At 48.9% G+C, this 19,237-nt stretch overlaps 1 protein-coding gene across 1 annotated transcript in view; it reads left to right on the top strand.

The window, feature by feature from the left end:
- The window catches only part of Plpp3 (phospholipid phosphatase 3), a 72,971-nt gene extending 56,277 nt beyond the window's left edge, over positions 1 to 16,694 (top strand). The window contains exons 5-6 of the mRNA XM_003464068.5: positions 2,996 to 3,172; positions 14,815 to 16,694. Coding sequence (XP_003464116.1) covers positions 2,996 to 3,172; positions 14,815 to 14,940 — 303 coding nt within the window. The 3' untranslated portion in view covers positions 14,941 to 16,694. The remainder of the gene's footprint in view (positions 1 to 2,995; positions 3,173 to 14,814) is intronic.
- Positions 16,695 to 19,237: the final 2,543 nt, after the last annotated feature.

Below are 19,237 nucleotides of genomic sequence, written 5' to 3'. Positions count from 1 at the left end.
AAAGTTGCACTCACTTAGCAGTGAGACTGGTGTGAGGTGGAGGGTTATCAGGTTCTGCAGTCAGCATCCAAGCCTGTCGCCAGCAGCTGGCAGACAGAGCCACTGGATGGAAGGTCACTGCAGTCTCTTTCTTCAATAATTTACTTGTTTTAGTGAAATCTCCACCGCTAAGCAAATCTTATTTATCAAGATGAAAGGGTTAACTAGATTTCTGAAACTTGAGCATCCTTCCTCTGCCCATCAGGGTCTGCTTCATGCTGTCTCCTTGGACCCCTGCAAGCCTAAGGGGAGACCGTGTCACCCCCCCCCATCCCCACCCCATTTCACAAATGAGGAGACTGAGGTGTAGAGAGGTTAAAAGACTGCGTATTTAGTAAGCAACAGGGCCAGGCCCGGACTCTCATCCTGAAATTACCTGACTCTTTTCCTAACCCCGAGCCTTGCTCCTGAATATACCTGGCTTCCGTGCTTATTGGTGGATGGGAAAGCAAGGTGCATCTGACACTAGTGCTTTCCCCGGGAAGGCTTTTTCCAAGGCGCCAGCTCCCTTCTCACTCATGCACACTCCCCCTCCTTCCTGGAGCTATTCTGATGCTGGGCTCTTCCTCTCCCTGTGAATTTCTCTCCTCAGTTGGTTTCTTTCATGGAGCTCCAGCCTGAAGTCCTCTGAGTCAGTGCAGGGGAGATGTGGCCTTGTCCGGTTGGGAAATCCACCCTTCCTCTGCCCCTCCCTGGATTCCAAGGCCTGTAACCTAAAGCTGACGGGCAGCCAGCCAGGGTAGGGGGTGGTAGGAGGTTGAGCAGGCGTTTTTCTGAGGACCTGTAATTCTTTCAGAGAGGGGAACAGGAAAATTGGGGGCTAGTTGAAGTGGTTAAAGAATAAATCGTCTGTTGATTATCATCTTGTGCTTTGTCCTTATGGACAGATGGGAGGAAGCTGAGGCTCAGCAAGGGTCTTCTCATGAAATCCTGGGCTCCTCCTCCTCTCCTCTCCACCTTGGCCAAGGCTGAGCCGCTGGAGGAAGGCTGGACCCCAGCATGACCCGCATCCAACTATTTCTCCTGCTACCCTTGCCGCTGCTCTAAAGACTTGTGCTGAGTTGGCGCTGCACCAAGACCATCTCCATCTCCATCCCCATTCCCCAGAAGGAAGGGATCTTTTGATCTGTGATGGCAGAATCTTAACCCACAGATCACTTTAGCAGAAAGAGGCCAACAAGCCTCTGGCCTGTCACTGCGGGTTCACTCTAATATCCACACCGTCCAGAGAGACTCAGCTCTGCCCAAAGCCCTTAAAGAGCACCCAGATTCACTTTTCAGAGCACTAATGCCTTGCTTAAATACTTAAATTTTTGCTGAGCTGTTTGAAGTCCTGGTAAGGGTGATGGCAAGTTCTCAGGTTCTCAGCCATCCCCTCTCTGTCTCCCTGACTTCTGGCAGATACAAACTCAATTAGGTTCTTGTCAACAGTCTTTTTCCCTTAGGAACTGATCTTGCCCCAACTTCTCGTCTACATTCTATAAGACACAGTAGGACATTTGTTCATGTCCTCGATGTACTCCATGGGGTGGGTATGAGACCTCATTTCTGTGTCCTTTCTACCTCTTACGGATTCTGGCTTTTATCTTCCCTCGAGGTTATTTGCCAGTTACTTAATCTTCTTTGATATTATGATGATGATTTTATCACTGCTTTTAGATTGTTAATGGCTTATTATTTATATAAGAGGAAAACATTGATTTTTATCATTTGTTTAGCGGCCAGCAGCATCCACAAGGCCTCCTACCAGTTTTTTGTTACTCTTAGAATCTCCAATATTAAGCTTATATATTCTCAGAATGACTGTAGCATTTCTTGCTCTTTCTTTTCCCTGCTTCCTGGCTGCACTAGGGGTCAGCCCCAGGCCTGTGCTTGCTTGACAGGCACCACACTGAGCCACACTGCAGCTGCCCACTGTTCACACATCTGGTTCTTTTGAGGACCTCTGGGCTGCTCGTGCATGGCCGGACCCAGGCGCCCAGAGCTCTGCCCATCTGGTCCCACTGGTGCCGTCCTGACCTCCAGAGGAAGGTGACACTGTCTCCGGAAGGGCAGGGCTCTCTGGAGACCGCAGTCCTCCTTCTGCTCTTCCCCTCTCCCTGGCCTCTCCCAGTGCTTTGATTTGCAGTCGGAAGTTCGCCTCGTCCCCTCGCCTCTTCCTCTTCATTTCCCCAGTTCCCACAGGAACCTTGGAAGTAGGTTGTGCCCAGAGGTTTGAACGGAAACTGCAGCAAGATAACTTCAAGGGGACAATACCCAGCTGACGTCATTTCAGCTTCTTTCCTTCAGCCAGAGATGGTTTTTTTTCCTTCCATTTTTCTCCAGGTTGCTCTTCCACCCCACCCAGCTCAGTTCTGTTGATTCCTACTTGAAAGTTCCCTGGCATTGTCTGCCTGGTTTATGTGTTTCCTTACATGCTAATTGAAAATCCACAATTCCTAGTGGTGATCTAGAAACTTGCTCTCAGACAGAGTGGCTTTCTCTTGAAGCAGACAGAGCATGTGCTGTGACTATCACGATGACTTCCCTTTATCATCATGGATTTTAATTCCGTGACAATGGGGAGAAGCAGGTGTCACCCGGAATGTGCATCTCCAATCGCCAGTGAAACACACAAGCGTGTTGAGAGTCACCATCCATTGTAGAATAAATTGTTTTCTCTAATCAGACTCCATCCAGAAGAAGTTAAAGGGAAACATTTATTCAAGTGCCTGTGGTATGCCAAGCAGCCTGCAAAGACCCATTTACATATATTATATTTCCCTTTTTCTTACTTTTTATCATGACTCCCACGGCTCTGCATTACAATAACTGGTCCAAACTGAACGTGCTATTGCAGTGTACCACCAGTTTGGTTTGTATCAGAGTAGCAGAAATAAAGTGTATGTTAGCACTATTTGCAGTGCCCATGAGTCAGGAGTGACATCGAATCTGTTCTTTTGTCTCCTCCCTCCAGCTGTACCTGCAGGCCCGCTTCACCTGGAGAGGTGCCCGCCTGCTCCGGCCCCTCCTGCAGTTCACCTTGCTCATGATGGCCTTCTACACGGGATTGTCCCGCATATCTGACCACAAGCACCACCCAAGTGATGTCCTGGCAGGGTTTGCCCAAGGAGCCCTGGTGTCCTGCTGCATAGTAAGTAGCCTCTGGCCCTCAGCCTGCAGGCAGAGGTCAGTACTGAGGCTTTTAAGTGTTTCTGGCTCAGTGAGTGACATGGGCGAGGGGGAGCCCTTCTCCCTCTTGCCCTTTTGGTGTCAACCAGGACACCATCTGATCCTGAGAGGCATTTCTGTGTCTGTCCTGCCTGTGTGTTTTGATGGCAAAAGTTCTGTAAATCCTCTTCTCCATCAGTTCAGGTTTGGGCTTACAGAGTATTACAGCTAGAAGAAGCTTGCGGTCCTGCCTGCCTCACTGTACAGATGAGGATGTATAGGCAGGAACTTTGCCTGAGGTCTCTTGTCAAATGAGTAGCAGGGTTAGTCTTGGAACTCACACACTGCGTTGGTGTGCACATGCTCCTCAGTAGAACTCTTCTGCTCCCTGGAAAATGCCTCCTCTTCGCATGGAGAATGGCAAGGTTTACCGGATGCTGAGACCCCTGGCCTTGGACTGTGAGCATTGGCACAAGTTTCTAGGACTGATTTTGAGAGAGACCACATGCCAGCTTGCCCATATGAATGGGCCAGTTCCCTTCATTCCTCATGAACCTCCATCCCTGATCTCTGCTTTCCATGCACACTGAGTGTTTTATTCAGCAACCCTGACCTAGCATGAGTAGCACACTCCAGGCTAGCAGGAACCCCAAACTTGGTAAAGGCTGAGTGTCTAAGCAGCCTACATGGTGGTTGCTGTTGTTAGCATTAACCTGCTTAGAAACGTCTAGACTTCCTTTCTCCAGTCCTGTTTTCTATGGCAAGCTGCAGACCCGTCTGCTAGAAGTAACCATTGTTCCCTGTGGCAGCGTGCAGCTTGTGACTGCTTTGATGAGGTGTGTCTCCTGCAGACAGGCAGGCACCATATAAAAACATACACGACTCTCTCATCTTTACCAAAGGCTCTTGGGGATCCGAGCTCAGGCAGAGTCAGAGTGCACTCAGTAAAACAGGGTAGAGGTGGGGAGCTGATGTACCCATTCCTGAGATCACGGCTGGGAGGAGGCTCTTGAAGGCACAGGGAGGGATGGGACTCAGGCCAGGATCCCAAGGAAATCTCGTTTCAGCTGCATGGACAGTGAGACCAAGCCCTGGGGCTTGAAACAAGTAGGGCTGCAGCAGACAGAGAGACAGGTGGGCAAGGTCTGATGAGGAGGAAGTGGGCGTCGGGGGTCAGAGAGGACACTATGACCATCTCGGCATTCAAACTGCCAGTCAGCCTTGGGGTAGATGTCCTGCCTAAGGCATTGGCCGTCTCCAGGACTGTTTTCATTGTTGTTTACATTTTCTTTTTTAAAGTGAAGGCCAGAAAGGAGAGAATTGATGGAGCAAACCATTAATGAGAGCAGCTGTCACCAGATGCCTGGCCCGGGTGCCTGGCCCTTTAATGTGGAGTGACAGGAGAGAGGCGGTGTTTTCAGGAAGAGTGCCCTCACCGCTGGTGCCCTGTGAGCCCTGCTTTCAGCAGGAGAACAGCCCTTGGGGCCTGCTGCTGTTTCCTTCTCATTGGCGCCATGGCCCTAATTGGAGCCTCCTGCACCCCCAATTAAAAAAATTAAAAGGTGTGGGGATCATTCCAGCCTTCCTCTCTTTTATACCCTAGAGCCCCAGCCATGAGCAATTAGACAGAATGTTTGGGAGAACCGTGGTTTATTTTCTAGAAGGGAAACGAAGGATCTGTCTTTTATCCTTATTGGCTCTGGCTGATGGCAACAAGGGATAGGAATTTGGCCCTGGCTCGTCTAAAGCACCTACTGTTTGCTGGCACCTTTCTAAAACTTTGCCCACTGTGTCATTTTAGCCACATGTGGCCATTTCCAGTCAAGGTCACTTGGGCTGGGAGAGCTGCCTAAGTCATCCAGGCTCAAAGAGCTGGGAGACACCTGTCTGCAGGATTCCAACTCACTTGCAACCAGGTTCTCTGCACTGGGCAAGAAGGGGAGGTTGCTGAAGCCAACGGCCACCCAGAGCTAACCCCAACAAAGGCTATACAGACAGCTGCAGAGTGTGTATCAGTTTAGGGAGTCAGGGGGCCCTTCTGGAGCCTGGGGTTGGCCGGTCATCACTTTGCCTTTTAAAATCTGAGTCACTGTGGAGAGACTGCTTGGAAAGGGGTAATAAATATCTTCACCTGTCTTTTGCCCATTTAGCTGTGAACACATGGGGCCAGGGACTTAGTCTTGTCATTCTCCCCTAAATGCCTGACCTTCAGCTCAGTGCACACAGGACCTCCTGGCCCCAACTGACTTGGAATCCTGGTGCTACTTGAGTGTCCTATTTTTAAGCCATCAGAGAGGCTAGGGCAGGGAGAGGTGAGAAGCAGCAAGGCAGTGTGTGTGCCCTTTGCTGTTGTGAGTGCCGGATTTTGTTCTCCTGGCCTTGACTGGGGGGAAGACAGAAATGAGACCCTACTGGACCAAATATGGTGTCCACCGAGAATCGTGGTGGGGACGCCATCGGGTGAGGACAGCACTGCCCCCTGGGAGGTTCAGAGGGTCTGCTTCACCGCTTCTACATCTGAATCAATATCCAGTATGTCGTGCGCTCACCTCAAGGCAGGAGTCTGCCTGTTGTGTGGCAGGACTTTTGCTAAAAAAAAAGGCTGATCATATCAGTGAACCCTTGGAAAAGCCAAGAGCTTGTCTCAGCGAGACTGGAACTTTATGCAGTGTTCTTGAAACAGAGACATCCCTGGAGGTTGGGGTTCCAGAAAGTCAGGGCACAGAGGAGTGCCAAGGTCACTGTGCAGGACACAAATACAACAGAGCCCGCAAGCCCACCCTCTGTGGACACTACTCCCCAACCAGAGGCACCATGTTCAGTGGCATTTGTTGAGAGCTCACTGATAGCCCTGGCTCATCACTCTGTTAAGGGCTTTCTACACATTGTCATCTTCAGTCCACCCAAACTCTAAGCTTCTGTCACTAGCATCACTTAAAATGAGAAAAAAGCAGTTGAGTAGGATTAAGTCACTCAGAGAGAAGCTGGAGTAGTCAGAATCAAGCCCTGACAATCTTGACATCATGCCAGTGCTACCAGACCCAAGCTGCCCCTGGCCGTACCCCCCACCCCCCACCCTGCATCACCAGGTGTGCCAGACTTCTCTTCTCTTTCCTATTCCCCAAGCTCTTAACCTTGACTACTTTCCCCCTCTGATGGGGCACAGATCCAGTTTCATCTCACTGCTGATGAAGCCTTCATGTATCAGTTCCCTTGGCTGTTGTCACAAATCATCACAAATCTAAGTGGGTTAGAACAACACAGATGTATTTTCTTATAGGTCTGGAAACTAGAAATTAGAAGCATGCCCCTGTGGGCTAAAATCAGGGTGTTGGCAGGGCTACATTCCATTCAGAGGTTCAGGGAACATCTGCCTTCCTTGTTTTTGACAGTTCCGGAACTACCTGCATTCCTTGGCTCGTGGCATCTTCCTCCATGTTCAAAGTCAGCTTCATGGAGTCTTCGGGTTTTTCTTATCCTCTCTGGCCTCTGTTTTACTGTCTGCCATTTCATCTGAGATTCTGAGGCTCCTGCCAAAAACCCTTAGGACTGCATTAACCCAGGATCAGCTCTCATTTCAAGATCCTTAATTTAACCTCATCTGTAAAGTCCACTGGGTTGTAGACGGTAGTATTGTTACAGGTTCCAGAGAGTAGACTGAGGGCATCTTTGAGGGGGATCATTCTTCAGCTCACCGTGTCTTCTTTATTCCCTGAGGACAGAATTGTCTACTTTTCTTGTAGGGCTCCCAAAGCTACCAGCACTTTCTTGGTGCCAAGGCTTTTGATCTGTTCTGTCAGTTACCAGCTCCTATATCTGCCCCCCCAACTAGATTGTGGGTGTCTTTAGAACAGAACCCATGACTTCACCTTTTGGGTCTATACTGGCAATGCCTAGTATGCTGGCTGTGTGTAAAAGATGCTTGGTAAGCATTGGGTAATCATGATGGACAAGTTGGCTTGTGACCTCAGCAAAATACTTCCTCCTGGAGCTCGGCATCCCCATCTGTGCATGGAATCTGGAGGCCCTGTAGCTCTGTGATCTACGGGCAGGGGGCCTCTGCAGCATGTGTGACTGAGCTTGACCTGCTCCCCTAGGTGACCCTGTCCCTGCAAAGCCTGTAAGGGAGCCCTGTATTTGGGGACCCTGGGCTGTCCTGTAGCCCTCTGTGACATCGTGTGTTACCCTAGGAGGTCAGTTCAGTCACCGAGTGCCTTGGGCAACAGACTATGACAGCCAGGCACTTCTACAGAGTCTACCAAGCCTGGTCATGTCACAACAAGCAGACTTGTCTAGACAGAAGTCACATGACATGTGGGGGTGAGTTCGGTGCCTTTCTTATTGTTCACTAGTTAAGTGATTTCCAGAAAGAGAAGACCTTGCAAACTGATGCAGATGCAAAGTTCCCAGTGTCCTGGGTTCAGCATGAGGAGACATGCATATGGGACACCAGACAGCCCTGCACACCAGCCACACCTCCCCAGATGTGACCAGAGGGGCACAGGACAGTGTTGAGAACCATAGCCCAGACAGCAGAACATGAAGACAGATCCAAAGGTTCCTAGACATATTGCCCTCTGTTCTTGCTCGCTTGCCAGCATAGAGCCACAGATAGACAAACAGGCAGACAGATGTACACATGGGCATGTGGTAGGTCTCCCAGCCTTCTCCCACCTGCACCCTGAGAGTCATCCCTGCCAGCAATGCGAACGCCACAGCTCGGCTCACCCGCAGATCAGATGAAGGGACAGACATCAGTTTATTTCCTGTCTGGTGACAACTTACATATCTGGTCACCTCTGCATTGACCCTGTAACAGATGGCTAATGAGGGGTCCATGGGAGGGGTCAGGGAGGGCCAGGCCGCCATTGCTGTGGGCTCAACAGGAAGCAGCTGCAGGCGGGTTTCATAAACACACAGCAGTTTTCCTGGTTTGCCTCTTCCCGGGGGAGTGGCCCAGTGAGTGCTCTTTTGTGTGGGGCCATCTTCCTCCAGGATGTGGGGAAGGGCGAGGGCATCCTTTGTCTCTGCCCCAGCAAGGTGACCCTGGGGAGCGAGACAGAAAGAGGGCCAGTGTGAGGGAGAGTTCAGCTGCAAAGACCAGTGAACTGGTGAGAGGGCAGCGCACACCCAAGCATATATGGAGGGAGCCCATTGCTGACCACTGAGTCCTTCTCAGTGGCTAGAACAGCAGCTGCAAGCAGGCAGGGTCCATGCTGGGGATTTGTGAGCTGTCTTCTCTAACAGGAGATGCGCTTATTGTCTGTCCGAGGGCTGCCTGGGTACCATAACCTCCCGAGTCTCTTCTGGCCCTGAGGAAGCCAGCTCCACAACACTCTTCAGTTTGTGAGGAGATGCGTGGGGTGTGTGAGGAGCAGAGACTCAGGATGGGAGTTGTGTTCTGTCATCTCACCCATCAGCAGCCTTCCGGTTCTGGCACAGTGATGACAGTGCCTTACTTGATTTTTGGATATGGAATCAGTAACTAAGAGATGCAGAGTGACACACACCAGGCAGTGTGCTGTGGGAATGTGTATGCTGTGTTATGTGCTACACTTGTCTTAAAGATTCAGAGTTAAAAAGAGATGTTATTTCAAGAGCAGAAACAGCACTTGACCATGACTCACAATGAGAAATATCCTTTTCATCTTAACCAAACTGTGGCATCCCCATACCAGTAAGACTTAGCTAAGATAGTCTTACTTATTTTGTCTTGGCTTTCAAACCTGCTGATGGCGGCAGGCCAGTGATTAGAGATGGTGACTTCCTGATGGTTGGTGCCCAATCTGGTGAGCACACACTTGTGCAAACATGAGAGAAGGACACTGTTTTGGCAGATGGTTCATCTGAAATCAGAAGGCCTCTTCACCTTGCATCAGTTTAAGACTACACAAGGGTGTGACTTAGGTTGGGTTGCCCAGAAATAGCCATTTTGGGACTAGACCCTGCTGCGTGACTCAGGTTTGACACCCTCTGCCCCATTTTATTCCTCTCGGATGCACCAGGAAGTCATAGCACAGATACTAGCACATTTACAGTGTCATGGGATGTGGACAGCCTTTACTGAGGGGACACCTTTTACGTAGACAACACGCACTATACCTTAGGTGTGAGTGTGAATGTCCCCAGGGCTTTCTCCTGCTGAGAAGGTTTTTTTCTTCAATCTGCCTAATTGCTCAGTGGTGTACACCGGAAAGCTACAAAGGGTCCCACAGCCACCACACACTGGACCAAATGTAGGAGCAGTACCCCCAGGCTCTGTCACCACACAGGGTGGGGTGGAGCTGTGACTGAGGGCTCTGCAAACAAAGATGAGTCAAAACACTCCAGCTGTCGAGTAGCTCAAAGTCCAGAAGGAGGAACGTGACACGGCATGTAAAGCACACACATCATGTATGGCCTGGCACTGAGATGGAAGGTGATTAAAGTCCGGGGTGGAAACCAAGGAGAGAAGGAGAAGGAGCCTTTCCCAAATGATCTCGGGCAGACTGTTGACACACAGCTGTGCAGTGGTGCATCAAGAACGGGAGGCCGTCTTCCCTCTCCACAGACTGTTCACTAATGTCAGCATGCGTCTGTACAACAAACACATGCACTGCTCGCACAAATGCAGATTTCAGGCCACACTTCCATAGGTCTACACTGCCCCCAAGAATCTGCTTTTTCAAGAAGCAGCCCAGTGACTCTGAAAGGGATGAAGTACTGACTGCATCCTGAGAAATACCAGAAGACCAGCTGCGTTTTCTTCTGCTTCTGAGAATCTTTTGCTCTCAGAGACAATTGCCCTGTGCTGGTATCCAAGCTCAGTGGAGTGTATATGATTCTCAGTGCATGAGGATGTGATTCTTGTCTTCAGGTTCTCTTGTACACTGCCAGGAGTCAAAACACTGCAGGGCTCCAGAAACACTTAAAGGCAGTTGTGTTGCCATAATCTGCCCTTAATAAAGTGAACTCAGAGATTGCTGACTCAGCCACCCACCACAGTGGAAGTAGACACTTCTTTGTTTTGGTCTGCATGGATCCCAGCAGAGGATCTGGGGGCTTTTTTAAAGGGAATGGCGTCTCCAGAAGAGACAGATGCTGACAGTGACATTGGAAGTATCTACCTTTTTCAGTGTGCTGATTCGCTGCCCAAAATAGCCCCAGGTACGGAGGTCTTGGGAAGCAGATCTTATTGTCTAGCGGGTCTCTACTGGCAGCTTCTGTACATTCTTTCACGTTCTTCATTATTCCTACTTTCCCACTATCCTTTTCTTTTTTTCTAGTTCTTTTTTTCCCTTCTCTTTGTGCATAAGGGGTAGAGAAAAAGAAATGATTTTGTGTAGCCTGACACTGAACACACAGGCCAATATGCCAGAATTCCAACCTGTAGGACTTCCTATCACCCTTGGAGTGACCCCTGAGATATATTTGTGTCCCTCATGTAGGTATTGGGCTGAAAATGGCAAAACTTGTATTTGAAAGCCACTGTGCCCTACTTTAAAGAGATACTTTTTTGGTGCTGTATGATCAGATGTGGGATGGAGGAGGATTAGGTAGTAGTGACAGGCAGGGTTTGCCTCTCTCCCTGAATGGTTTTTATCTCCTGGTCATGTGATCGAGCTTCCTTGAGCTTCACATGACCTTGTTTGTGTGTCATCTTGTGTCTTGCTCGCCAAGGAAGAGCTACCTTGTCTAGCATTTGGATAAATCCGATCGTCTTCCACCTCTAGATCTGAGCATGTTCTGACTCCACAGGAGGTCAGAATCACCTCCCCAACACCATATCAGAGAAAGCCAAAATACAGCAGGCAAAAGAAAGCAGAACTATTGTTTTTTCCCTAAGCATATTAGCAATGTTCATGGAAAGTGGTGCGTGGATTTCTAGAGTAAAAAACAGAACTAGAAAATAAAAAGCACTGCTTCCCTCTCAGCTGTTACCCACCCACATGTATGCCCACCCCCTCTATCAGCTGAAGCCCGCGTGTCAACCTTTCCGAACCCACCTCTTCCTCTTGCCTTCCTGGTATGGGTAGAGGTCAGGCCTCACCCTCCCCTAGACTCTGCAGCCCTGCTTCAAGCCCACTGTACCTCACTGAGCCTTCTGCATTTCAGATGCTAACGAGACCCCAGTGTAGGCACTTCCAACATGCAGATTCCCTGCTGAAGCCTTGACGATGATTCCTAGGGCCCCAGCCTGAGACTTGAGCAGCTGAGTGGGTCCAAGGAGGCTTCTCAAGGTTGGGCCAGCAGCTCCCTGGCTTCATGAGCCCAGCCTGGCTGAGCTTCTGGCAGCTCCTCAGCATGCATTCTGCTTCACCGTCTGGCTGGCTGCTCTGTAGTCTTTAAAGCGAAGCTCAGCTATCTGCCCTTGAAAGAAGCCCTCTGAGGCCAGCTCCCTCCAACAGTGTAGGGCACAGGCCAGGTACCCTGCACTTCTTTGGCACTGTGCTTCCCTCTATCATGGTTCTTCAAACAGGATACTGTGGTTGACTTTTTCCCTGCCTCTCTCTCGTTGGTCTGTCAACTTCTGGAGGGTGAAGAACTCTGCCTTTATATTCTTGGGGCTTACACACAGCAGGAGTATAATATGTGTTTATGAATCACATTCATTCTTTTTTCAAAATAAATTCATAAAAGTCAAAGAATCAGAGAAGTTAAATTGAAAGCAAATGTCCTGGACTGAGTAACCGTGACCTCCTCTCAGCCTAGTTCCCCCGTTTGCTAAGGCCTAGTGAGTTCCTCGTGAAGCAGGGAAGGGCTGGTGTGTGGGCTGTCGCTGAGCAGATGTGCCCTGTGGATTGTGATAGCTGTGGGTCTGTGCTGGGCTTCCCCAGTCTGGGCCTCTGGTGCACCTCTGGTAGATCATCACCTGTAGGAAGTGAGAGCTCTCCAGACCAGCTCGCTTTCACTTTTCCCCGTGCTCTGTTTATTAAGCTGCTCAGGCATTAGGAGGACTGGATCTCAGATCGTGTTTCATGATCCCCCCTCAAAGTGTTGGTGTAACCTCAAGCTACCCTGAGATCAGAGTCCAGTTGGAGGCTCATTCTGCGGACCAACCCAGCCCTTCATCTCGCCGCTTGGCAGTGTGGGGTGGTGTCTTAATGTGAACGTCCCCAAAACCGTACACATTGCACAGGCCAGGAGGGCCAAGGCCGAAGTGCTTGCCTCCCACTTCCTGGAGAGAACTTTAGAATTTCAGCAACAAATATTGACTGAACACCGTGGATGTGCAAGGCCCCGCCCAGTGGTGTGGGTGATCCTGGGGCTTGGCTTCCCATTGGCGGGTGTAGCCCACAGCAAGGCTTGGGGCATGAGACATGGTCAAGGCATAGAAATGACTCTCAGGTCTCACATATCACAGGAAGAATCTCTGTGTACTGCACTATGGAACCAACATGGGTTTAGGTCTTCTTGACTCATTACGTGCTTTCCTCTTTGTATTATTCTTGTCTTGAAGTTAGGAAAATAGGACCTTATGTGTGGTTGCTGTGAGACCAGGTACAATGGAAGGTCATCCAGGAGATGGAGGGGTAGACTGTTCAGGTCCTGAAGGGGGGCCGTGTGTTTGGGAGGAGTGAGCCGTTCCCTGCTGTATTTGCCTACAGCAGATGGGGTGGCCTCAATGGGATAGGAGAGAGAGGGAAGGAGGAGAAGTAGAGGGAGAAGAGGAAGAGGAAGGAAGAGAAGCAGCAGGAGGAAAGAAACAGAAAAGAAGAAATCCGGGCAGTGAGGACCCTTCATGAGTCCAGTACAAGTGAGAATCGGCGATGGAGGGATCGCGTGAACCCACTTCCTGTAAGATAAAAGATGAAAGAGAGGGCCGTTTGCCAGGTAGAGAAGTAGATACTGTGTGCCTGTCCTGACAGTCCCGAAGTCCAGCCACTGCAGACAGATGGAGACACCGGGGACAGGGGCTGGAAACCGAACTATGGCACATTCACTTCAGTCCTGTCTGTTGGCATCTCCCTCCGCTGGGGCACTTGAGGGCCCCTCTGGCCACTTACCAGGGACTGCCTTTTCTGGGATGCCCAGAGCTTCCAGGCAGAGGAGACTGCTGGTCTGTTTTTCCCTGTTCTCAGGTTTGATTCTCCTTAGCAGACAAACTTCTCTGTGCCAAGCGGTCCCTGCTCTAACTTCCTTAGAAAAGAATGGGAGAAAAGGCCCAGTTGTTTTCCTTTGTGAATGGTACACCGAATGGCTCTGGCTGTAAGTGAATTGATCATTACATTTCTTAGCTAATATTCCATTTTCTTGAGAGTAGCATAGAACACAGCCTCACTTTACAAAAATAGTTAACGTTTCAATGGGCGCTGTATGTAACAGGTACAAACTGTGAAAGCGCGGAGGGCTCTACAGTGAAATGCATAAGTCTTCTTGGAGACTCCTTTTCAGCCACCCTGTACCTTCTCTCTGGTAACCAGCACCTCCAGTTTCTTGCTTTGGTTTGTTGCTCCCTGTGTTGCTGCAACAGGGCTGCTGTGGAAATCCATTTGCCAGGTAGGCCAAGGCCTTCCTGTGACCAGGTCCTGGCTCTAGAGCTCCAGTGTTGGTGATGTCTTACTCAGAACTCTTATTTCTGTGCCAAGGGTTTAGCTGAGTGGCACAGTGCCTCACTGGGACTCGATTTCTAGTACCAAAATATAATCTATTTCAATGCCCATCAGGTGGCTAGAAAGAAGTGGCAGTATCACCATCACTAGTGAGTGTGTCACCATCTACAGGTGATGCCAGGGCCAGGTCAGCTCAGAAGATTGTGGTGTGCAGGGATTTTGAAAGAGTTGAGTTCTCCAGCTCAGCCCTAGTCTTGTATTTCCTTTTAAATCACATGATTGGCAGCCCCCATTTATGGTTACTAAGAAAACTCCTGCAGCTAAATGGCCCAGATTAATGTCTGTGGGTTAGTTTGACATCTAGTGCAGAGCAGACATTTTTCTGGGTCTGGTAATTCCTCAAGGTCTTGCATCTTTTCTCTCAAGGTCACAGAGATGGCAAGTCTGTCAGAGCCATTCTGAGACCGTGCAGGTGGGTGCCAGTGAATGTTCCCAGTGATCACAAGGAAGAGGACAAAGTCTAGTTGCAAGGATGGGAGGCTGTCTTTGATGCTTTCTCTAGCCTAGTCGCTGACTCCCAGGCAACAAGGCTCTGGCTTCTCGACCCCATCAAATGCTTGATATCATAGAGTTTTCAGGATAAAGGGGTCACCACTATGTCCTTGCTCCAGCTGTGACTGACAGGAATTCATATCGGCTGCTCTTTCTCAGTTCCACCCTGGATTCCATAGTGAGGAAAGGGATTGTAGTGTGATTTGATCAATGACTAATGATGACTCATTTCCCTGGTTTAGGAACTTATCTTCCATCTCCCTTGAGAAATAAGGAAATAAGGTTTGCAAATATAGTGCACTGGACTAAGAGTCCATAAAACTAGATTTTATTCTCATTCAACCTAGGGCATATCACTACTCTTCTGGGGAACTCAGTTTCCCCATCTGAACAATCAGACTGAATGGCATGGTCTCTGGGGCCTTTCCCTGTGATTTGGGGCTGCCTTTGCCAACAGTCTGTCCCTCCTCCTTTCCCTCGGCCTGTGTCTGCCCCAGACCCTGGATGTTGAAGACTGATTTGGATCTCTTTGTGCTCCTAGGTATTCTTCGTGTCGGACCTCTTCAAGACTAAGTCGACCCTTTCCCTGCCTCCTGCCGCGATGAGGAAGGAGGTCCTCTCCCCGGTGGATGTCATCGACAGGAACAGTCGCCACAACATGGTGTAGGTGCCACCCGCCTTCCATGTGGGTCCTGTAAAGTGACTGCTGACAGCAAGTTCTTGCTGCTCTCTCTAATCTCATCAGACAGTAGAATGTAGGGAAAAACTTTTCGCCCAACTGATTTTTTAAAAAGTCTTCCTCTGTGGCCTTCCAGAATAGGCTGTTGTGTTCACCTGTGTGGGAACGACAGCAGACTGATGCCGAGTGCCGAGTTGCGGGTGTGCAGTGGGCTCTGTGTTCATGTTCTAGTGAACCCGGCCCATGCAGGAGCAAATGGAAAGATGATGTAAGCAGAGGCCACTGGGCTTCTTGTGATCAGAGAAGCCCCGGGTCTGGGAGAAGAGCACAGGTTCATGTGGGAGCACACAGAGCCATTGCACTGAGTGCAGGACCTGGCTGTGGAGCTCCCCTCTCCCTGCCTTCTGCCCCTCCCACTTGATTCTCCACTGTGATGTTGGTGCAGGAGGTTCTATTGTATTTTTTAAACATAAGGAATGAGCACATTTGCTTGGTCCAGGAATCAGACCCCAAATCCAAACTCCCAGTCCTCAGGCCTTTGTCACCTTTGCAGGCCACAGGCCCACAGCCACATCCCTCACACTAGAGATTAGGAGACTTTATGAAAGAGTGAACTTCACAAATAGCACAATTTCAGGAGAGATGGAGGGCATGAAGCCTCCTGTCTTCTTTGACTCGTCATCCTGTGATGGAGAAATGCCACACACAGGATGCCGCTGTGTACATGAATCACCAAGCACTTACACACTTAGAAATGGCTAGACTTTGGTTCCCGTGCCTTCCCTTGAAATCATTTTATGTGCCTACCAGGATTTCTGGTGAGGGTCCAGAGATGAGCAGCGGCATAGTCTGGCTTCTGTGCAAGAGAAGGGGAGCAGAGGGGCAGAGGGAAAGGTGACCACTCTTTTGGCAACCTCAAGCCAGAACGGCAGAATGGCAGATGGTTTCAGGCCTAAGAGGCTGTCCTTCAAAGTAATGGAGTGGAGAGGGTCTTTGTGGGAGAGGCTCATGCTGAGCTTTTAAAGCACTATTGTCTTGGGGTTGACCCCTAGGGCAGTTCTTGGTAGGTTCTGCTGGGCAGAACACATGGGTTAAATCTCCGCAGAGAGCTTTCCTTGTCCTCCATCCACAAGTGTCCTTCCAAGAGAGGTCCCACTCTAGGCGGTAAGCAGGGACCTCTTCTCTTGAACCTCTGAGGAAAGGAGGAAGGAAGCAATGCTTTTCAGCCTTGGATGCAAACCTTTCAAAGGGCTACACAGAACCATATGGGTCAACCACCTGCACATCCTTACTACAGAATCCGTCCTTTCATTTCAACATATAGCAAGCTATGATTTTTATATATAAATATTATATAAATAATGTATAAAACATTAAAAGTTAACTATGTAAAATATTATTTCTGAGACAATTTTAGCTATATCCACTACGATTATAAACTGTGTCTTGACCTGTGTTATTTACTTTAGCTGCTTAAAAAAGCATTGAGTTAATTGTTTTTGAAATCATGACTAAAATATCATAGCTCTGTGGTAGCCACTGTTTTACAATGAAAGGAATAACTGCAACTAGAGAAACTGTATAAAAACATTAAATTGTCAGTATTTTTGTAAGATTCCATTTTGTAAAGAGAATAATATTCAAAGACTTTTGTAGCATACAAAGTGAAAATTTGTATCTGCGAAACTATACTTGTATTAAATGTGCTTTTTAAATAAAAGCTCATAACACAACTAAGGAAAGCTTTGGAAGCCAGCGGCGTGGCAGGTATTTGTCTTGTGCGGACCTGTGGGCAGCAGATGGGGCAAGTGGCAGGCTGGGGCTTCGATGGCGCCTCCTCACAGGGGCCCTCCCACTTCCCTCGATGGGAAACATCGTGGCTGGAGGAGAGAAGCTGTTTGTAGAGTGAGGCTGTGGCTCTGCCCTCATCTCAAGCCTTTCTAAACAACTCTTGTCTCCTCAAGGGAGTTTTCACCAGGGAGGTGGGAGCTGTGGGTACCCTAGAGGCAGATATGGAGCCATGCTCTAGATATGGAGAACTCTGGGAGCTTCTTAGGTTGGGCAGGTCCTTGAAGCATCAAAGGAAGAGAAGGGTCCATTAGGGGGAGAAAGGCACCTGGCTCCACTTTCCTTTCTAGCACTTCCCCAGTCTGAAAGCAAAGGGGAAACTGGAAATTCACATTTATCACACATACTGTGCCAGGCTGTGAAGGCTGTTTGTTCATCTTTATTCCATGGCTGTTTTTAAGAAAAAAGGGATGCTAAGAAATGCAAAGATATAATGACTTCTCACGGTCCACAAGCAGGTCAGGTTTTATGTTGGCTTCCCTGCTGCAAGCATGGCGATTAAAACAGGCACACTGATTATCCTCAACTTTTGGAGGCTGCAGGGAGACGGTCTTTCCTTGCCTTTTCCAGCTGCTGGAGGGCCCTCTTCCATCTTCAGAGCAGCAAGGACAGGCCAATGCCTGCCCACTCTGCTGTCTCTTTTGTTTTCCCTTTCCACCTCCCCTTCCACAGGTAGGTGTCTTGGTGATTCCATGGACCTACTCAGACAATAAGGATAGTCTACCTATGTTAAAGTCAGCTGATTAGCAAACTTTTTGTCTGCTACTTTAATTCCCTTTGACTTATAATACACCATTCAGATGCCAGGGATGAGTGCATGGACATCTTTGGGGACCATTATTCAGACTATGCACTTCACCCTGGAACCCCCAAAGATTCATATCCATCCCATATATGAGATAGATTCATCTTATGCCAATGTCCTACAAAGTCTCAACACAAGGCAGCATCAACTCCAAATCCAAAAAGTCTCATCTGATTCCCAAGTTAAGCACCCCAGTTCTCATGACCTAAACCAAACCATCCGCATTAGGTAAGAATAAGCCTGGGTTTAAATCACCCTAAGACAACCATTTTCCATCTGTGAACTGAGGGAACTCAAGTAATAAGTCACTGGATTCCAGTAACAAGACAGGCGTGCATTAACTGACTTTCTTATCCCAAAAGGGGTAAAGTGGGAGGAGAAAGAGCTGAGTCCACTTGGTTTTGAGCCTTAGAAATGAACCATGTGGCTCAGCCTTGCTACCCACCACTACAATCACTGTGCTGTTTGCAGCTGGACAAAGCAAGCCCACCCAGGGACAGCAACTTGTCAGCACATTCCTGTAAGTGGCTATGTCCCTTTGGGTCTCTGGTTGTAGCTAGTGGGAGCCTTAAGTGAGAGTCCAAGTTTTCACTTCAAATCTTGGTGACAAGTCCAGAGAGAAAACAGTCACTTGGTGGTGAGATGTAACTGGGTGGGGGTGCACAGTCAGCAGGGTAACTGCTGGTTCCGGAAGCCAGGTTTCCTGATGCTGGCTCCTCATCATTCCTTAAACTTCTCCAAAGTACTTGCACACTATCATCAGGAAGAAATCATCGCATTCCGTGGGGACCCATGGGACAGACACAGCCACTATCACAAGCTTTGTGCCACTTTGAGGAGCAGCCTGAGGCAGCAGGAGGATATGCAGACTTGCAATTTAGACCAGGCTATCGTCTCAGCTCCACCACTTCATGGATATGAGATGTGCCTTTGGACATGTTTCTGAACGTCTTGGAGCCTTGACTCTTATAAAGCTGAAAGTTTTAATACCTGTTCTTACTCCTTGTAGCTCCTATTGTCTCCCCAGCCTAGACCCTTGAGTCTCAAAATGTGGTGTCCAGACTAACTAACATCTGTGCCCTGGGGACCTTAGGAAATACATAGAGCTAGAAGTGCCTCCCCATCTAGACCTGCAGAGGTTGAATGTCTCTATGGAAAGCTCCCTAGATAACTTATGCGCAGATTTGGGTCAGGGGTATACTGCTCCTACCCTGCTAGGCATGGCTTAGTTTAGTCTGGGCAGACATCACCCACTATCTTTAGATACCAAAATTATACATGGAAAGGTCTGTATCAAGGATGTAAGATTGTCAGGGACAAAGGCATGTCTTACTCTCTTCCAAATCCTGGCTGGCACTGAATAATAATAGTTCCTGGTAGTTGTTGAATTAGTTAACCGGCATCCAGGTCAGAAAGTGCCATAACTCTTGGTACCATTCAATTAAACAGACTTCAGGCATCTGAAGGACTGCAAAACTGTATTTCTTTCTTGGGGAGTTAGAATATATAGGAGTCAATGAGAATATATAGAAGTCAATTTGTCATCCGAGGAATCAATACAAGAAGTTCAGGAATTCTGTCCATACACTATAGACCTAGAGAATTCAGCTAAGAACCTAGATCCCATGGCAA

The sequence above is a fragment of the Cavia porcellus genome, unplaced genomic scaffold (genome assembly GCF_034190915.1).
Source record: "Cavia porcellus strain 051 isolate PalLab524CR breed Dunkin Hartley unplaced genomic scaffold, mCavPor4.1 scaffold_25, whole genome shotgun sequence".
NCBI lineage: Eukaryota > Metazoa > Chordata > Mammalia > Rodentia > Caviidae > Cavia > Cavia porcellus.
The sequence above is the reverse complement of the archived record's forward strand: the minus strand, read 5'-3'. Positions and strand labels throughout refer to the sequence as shown.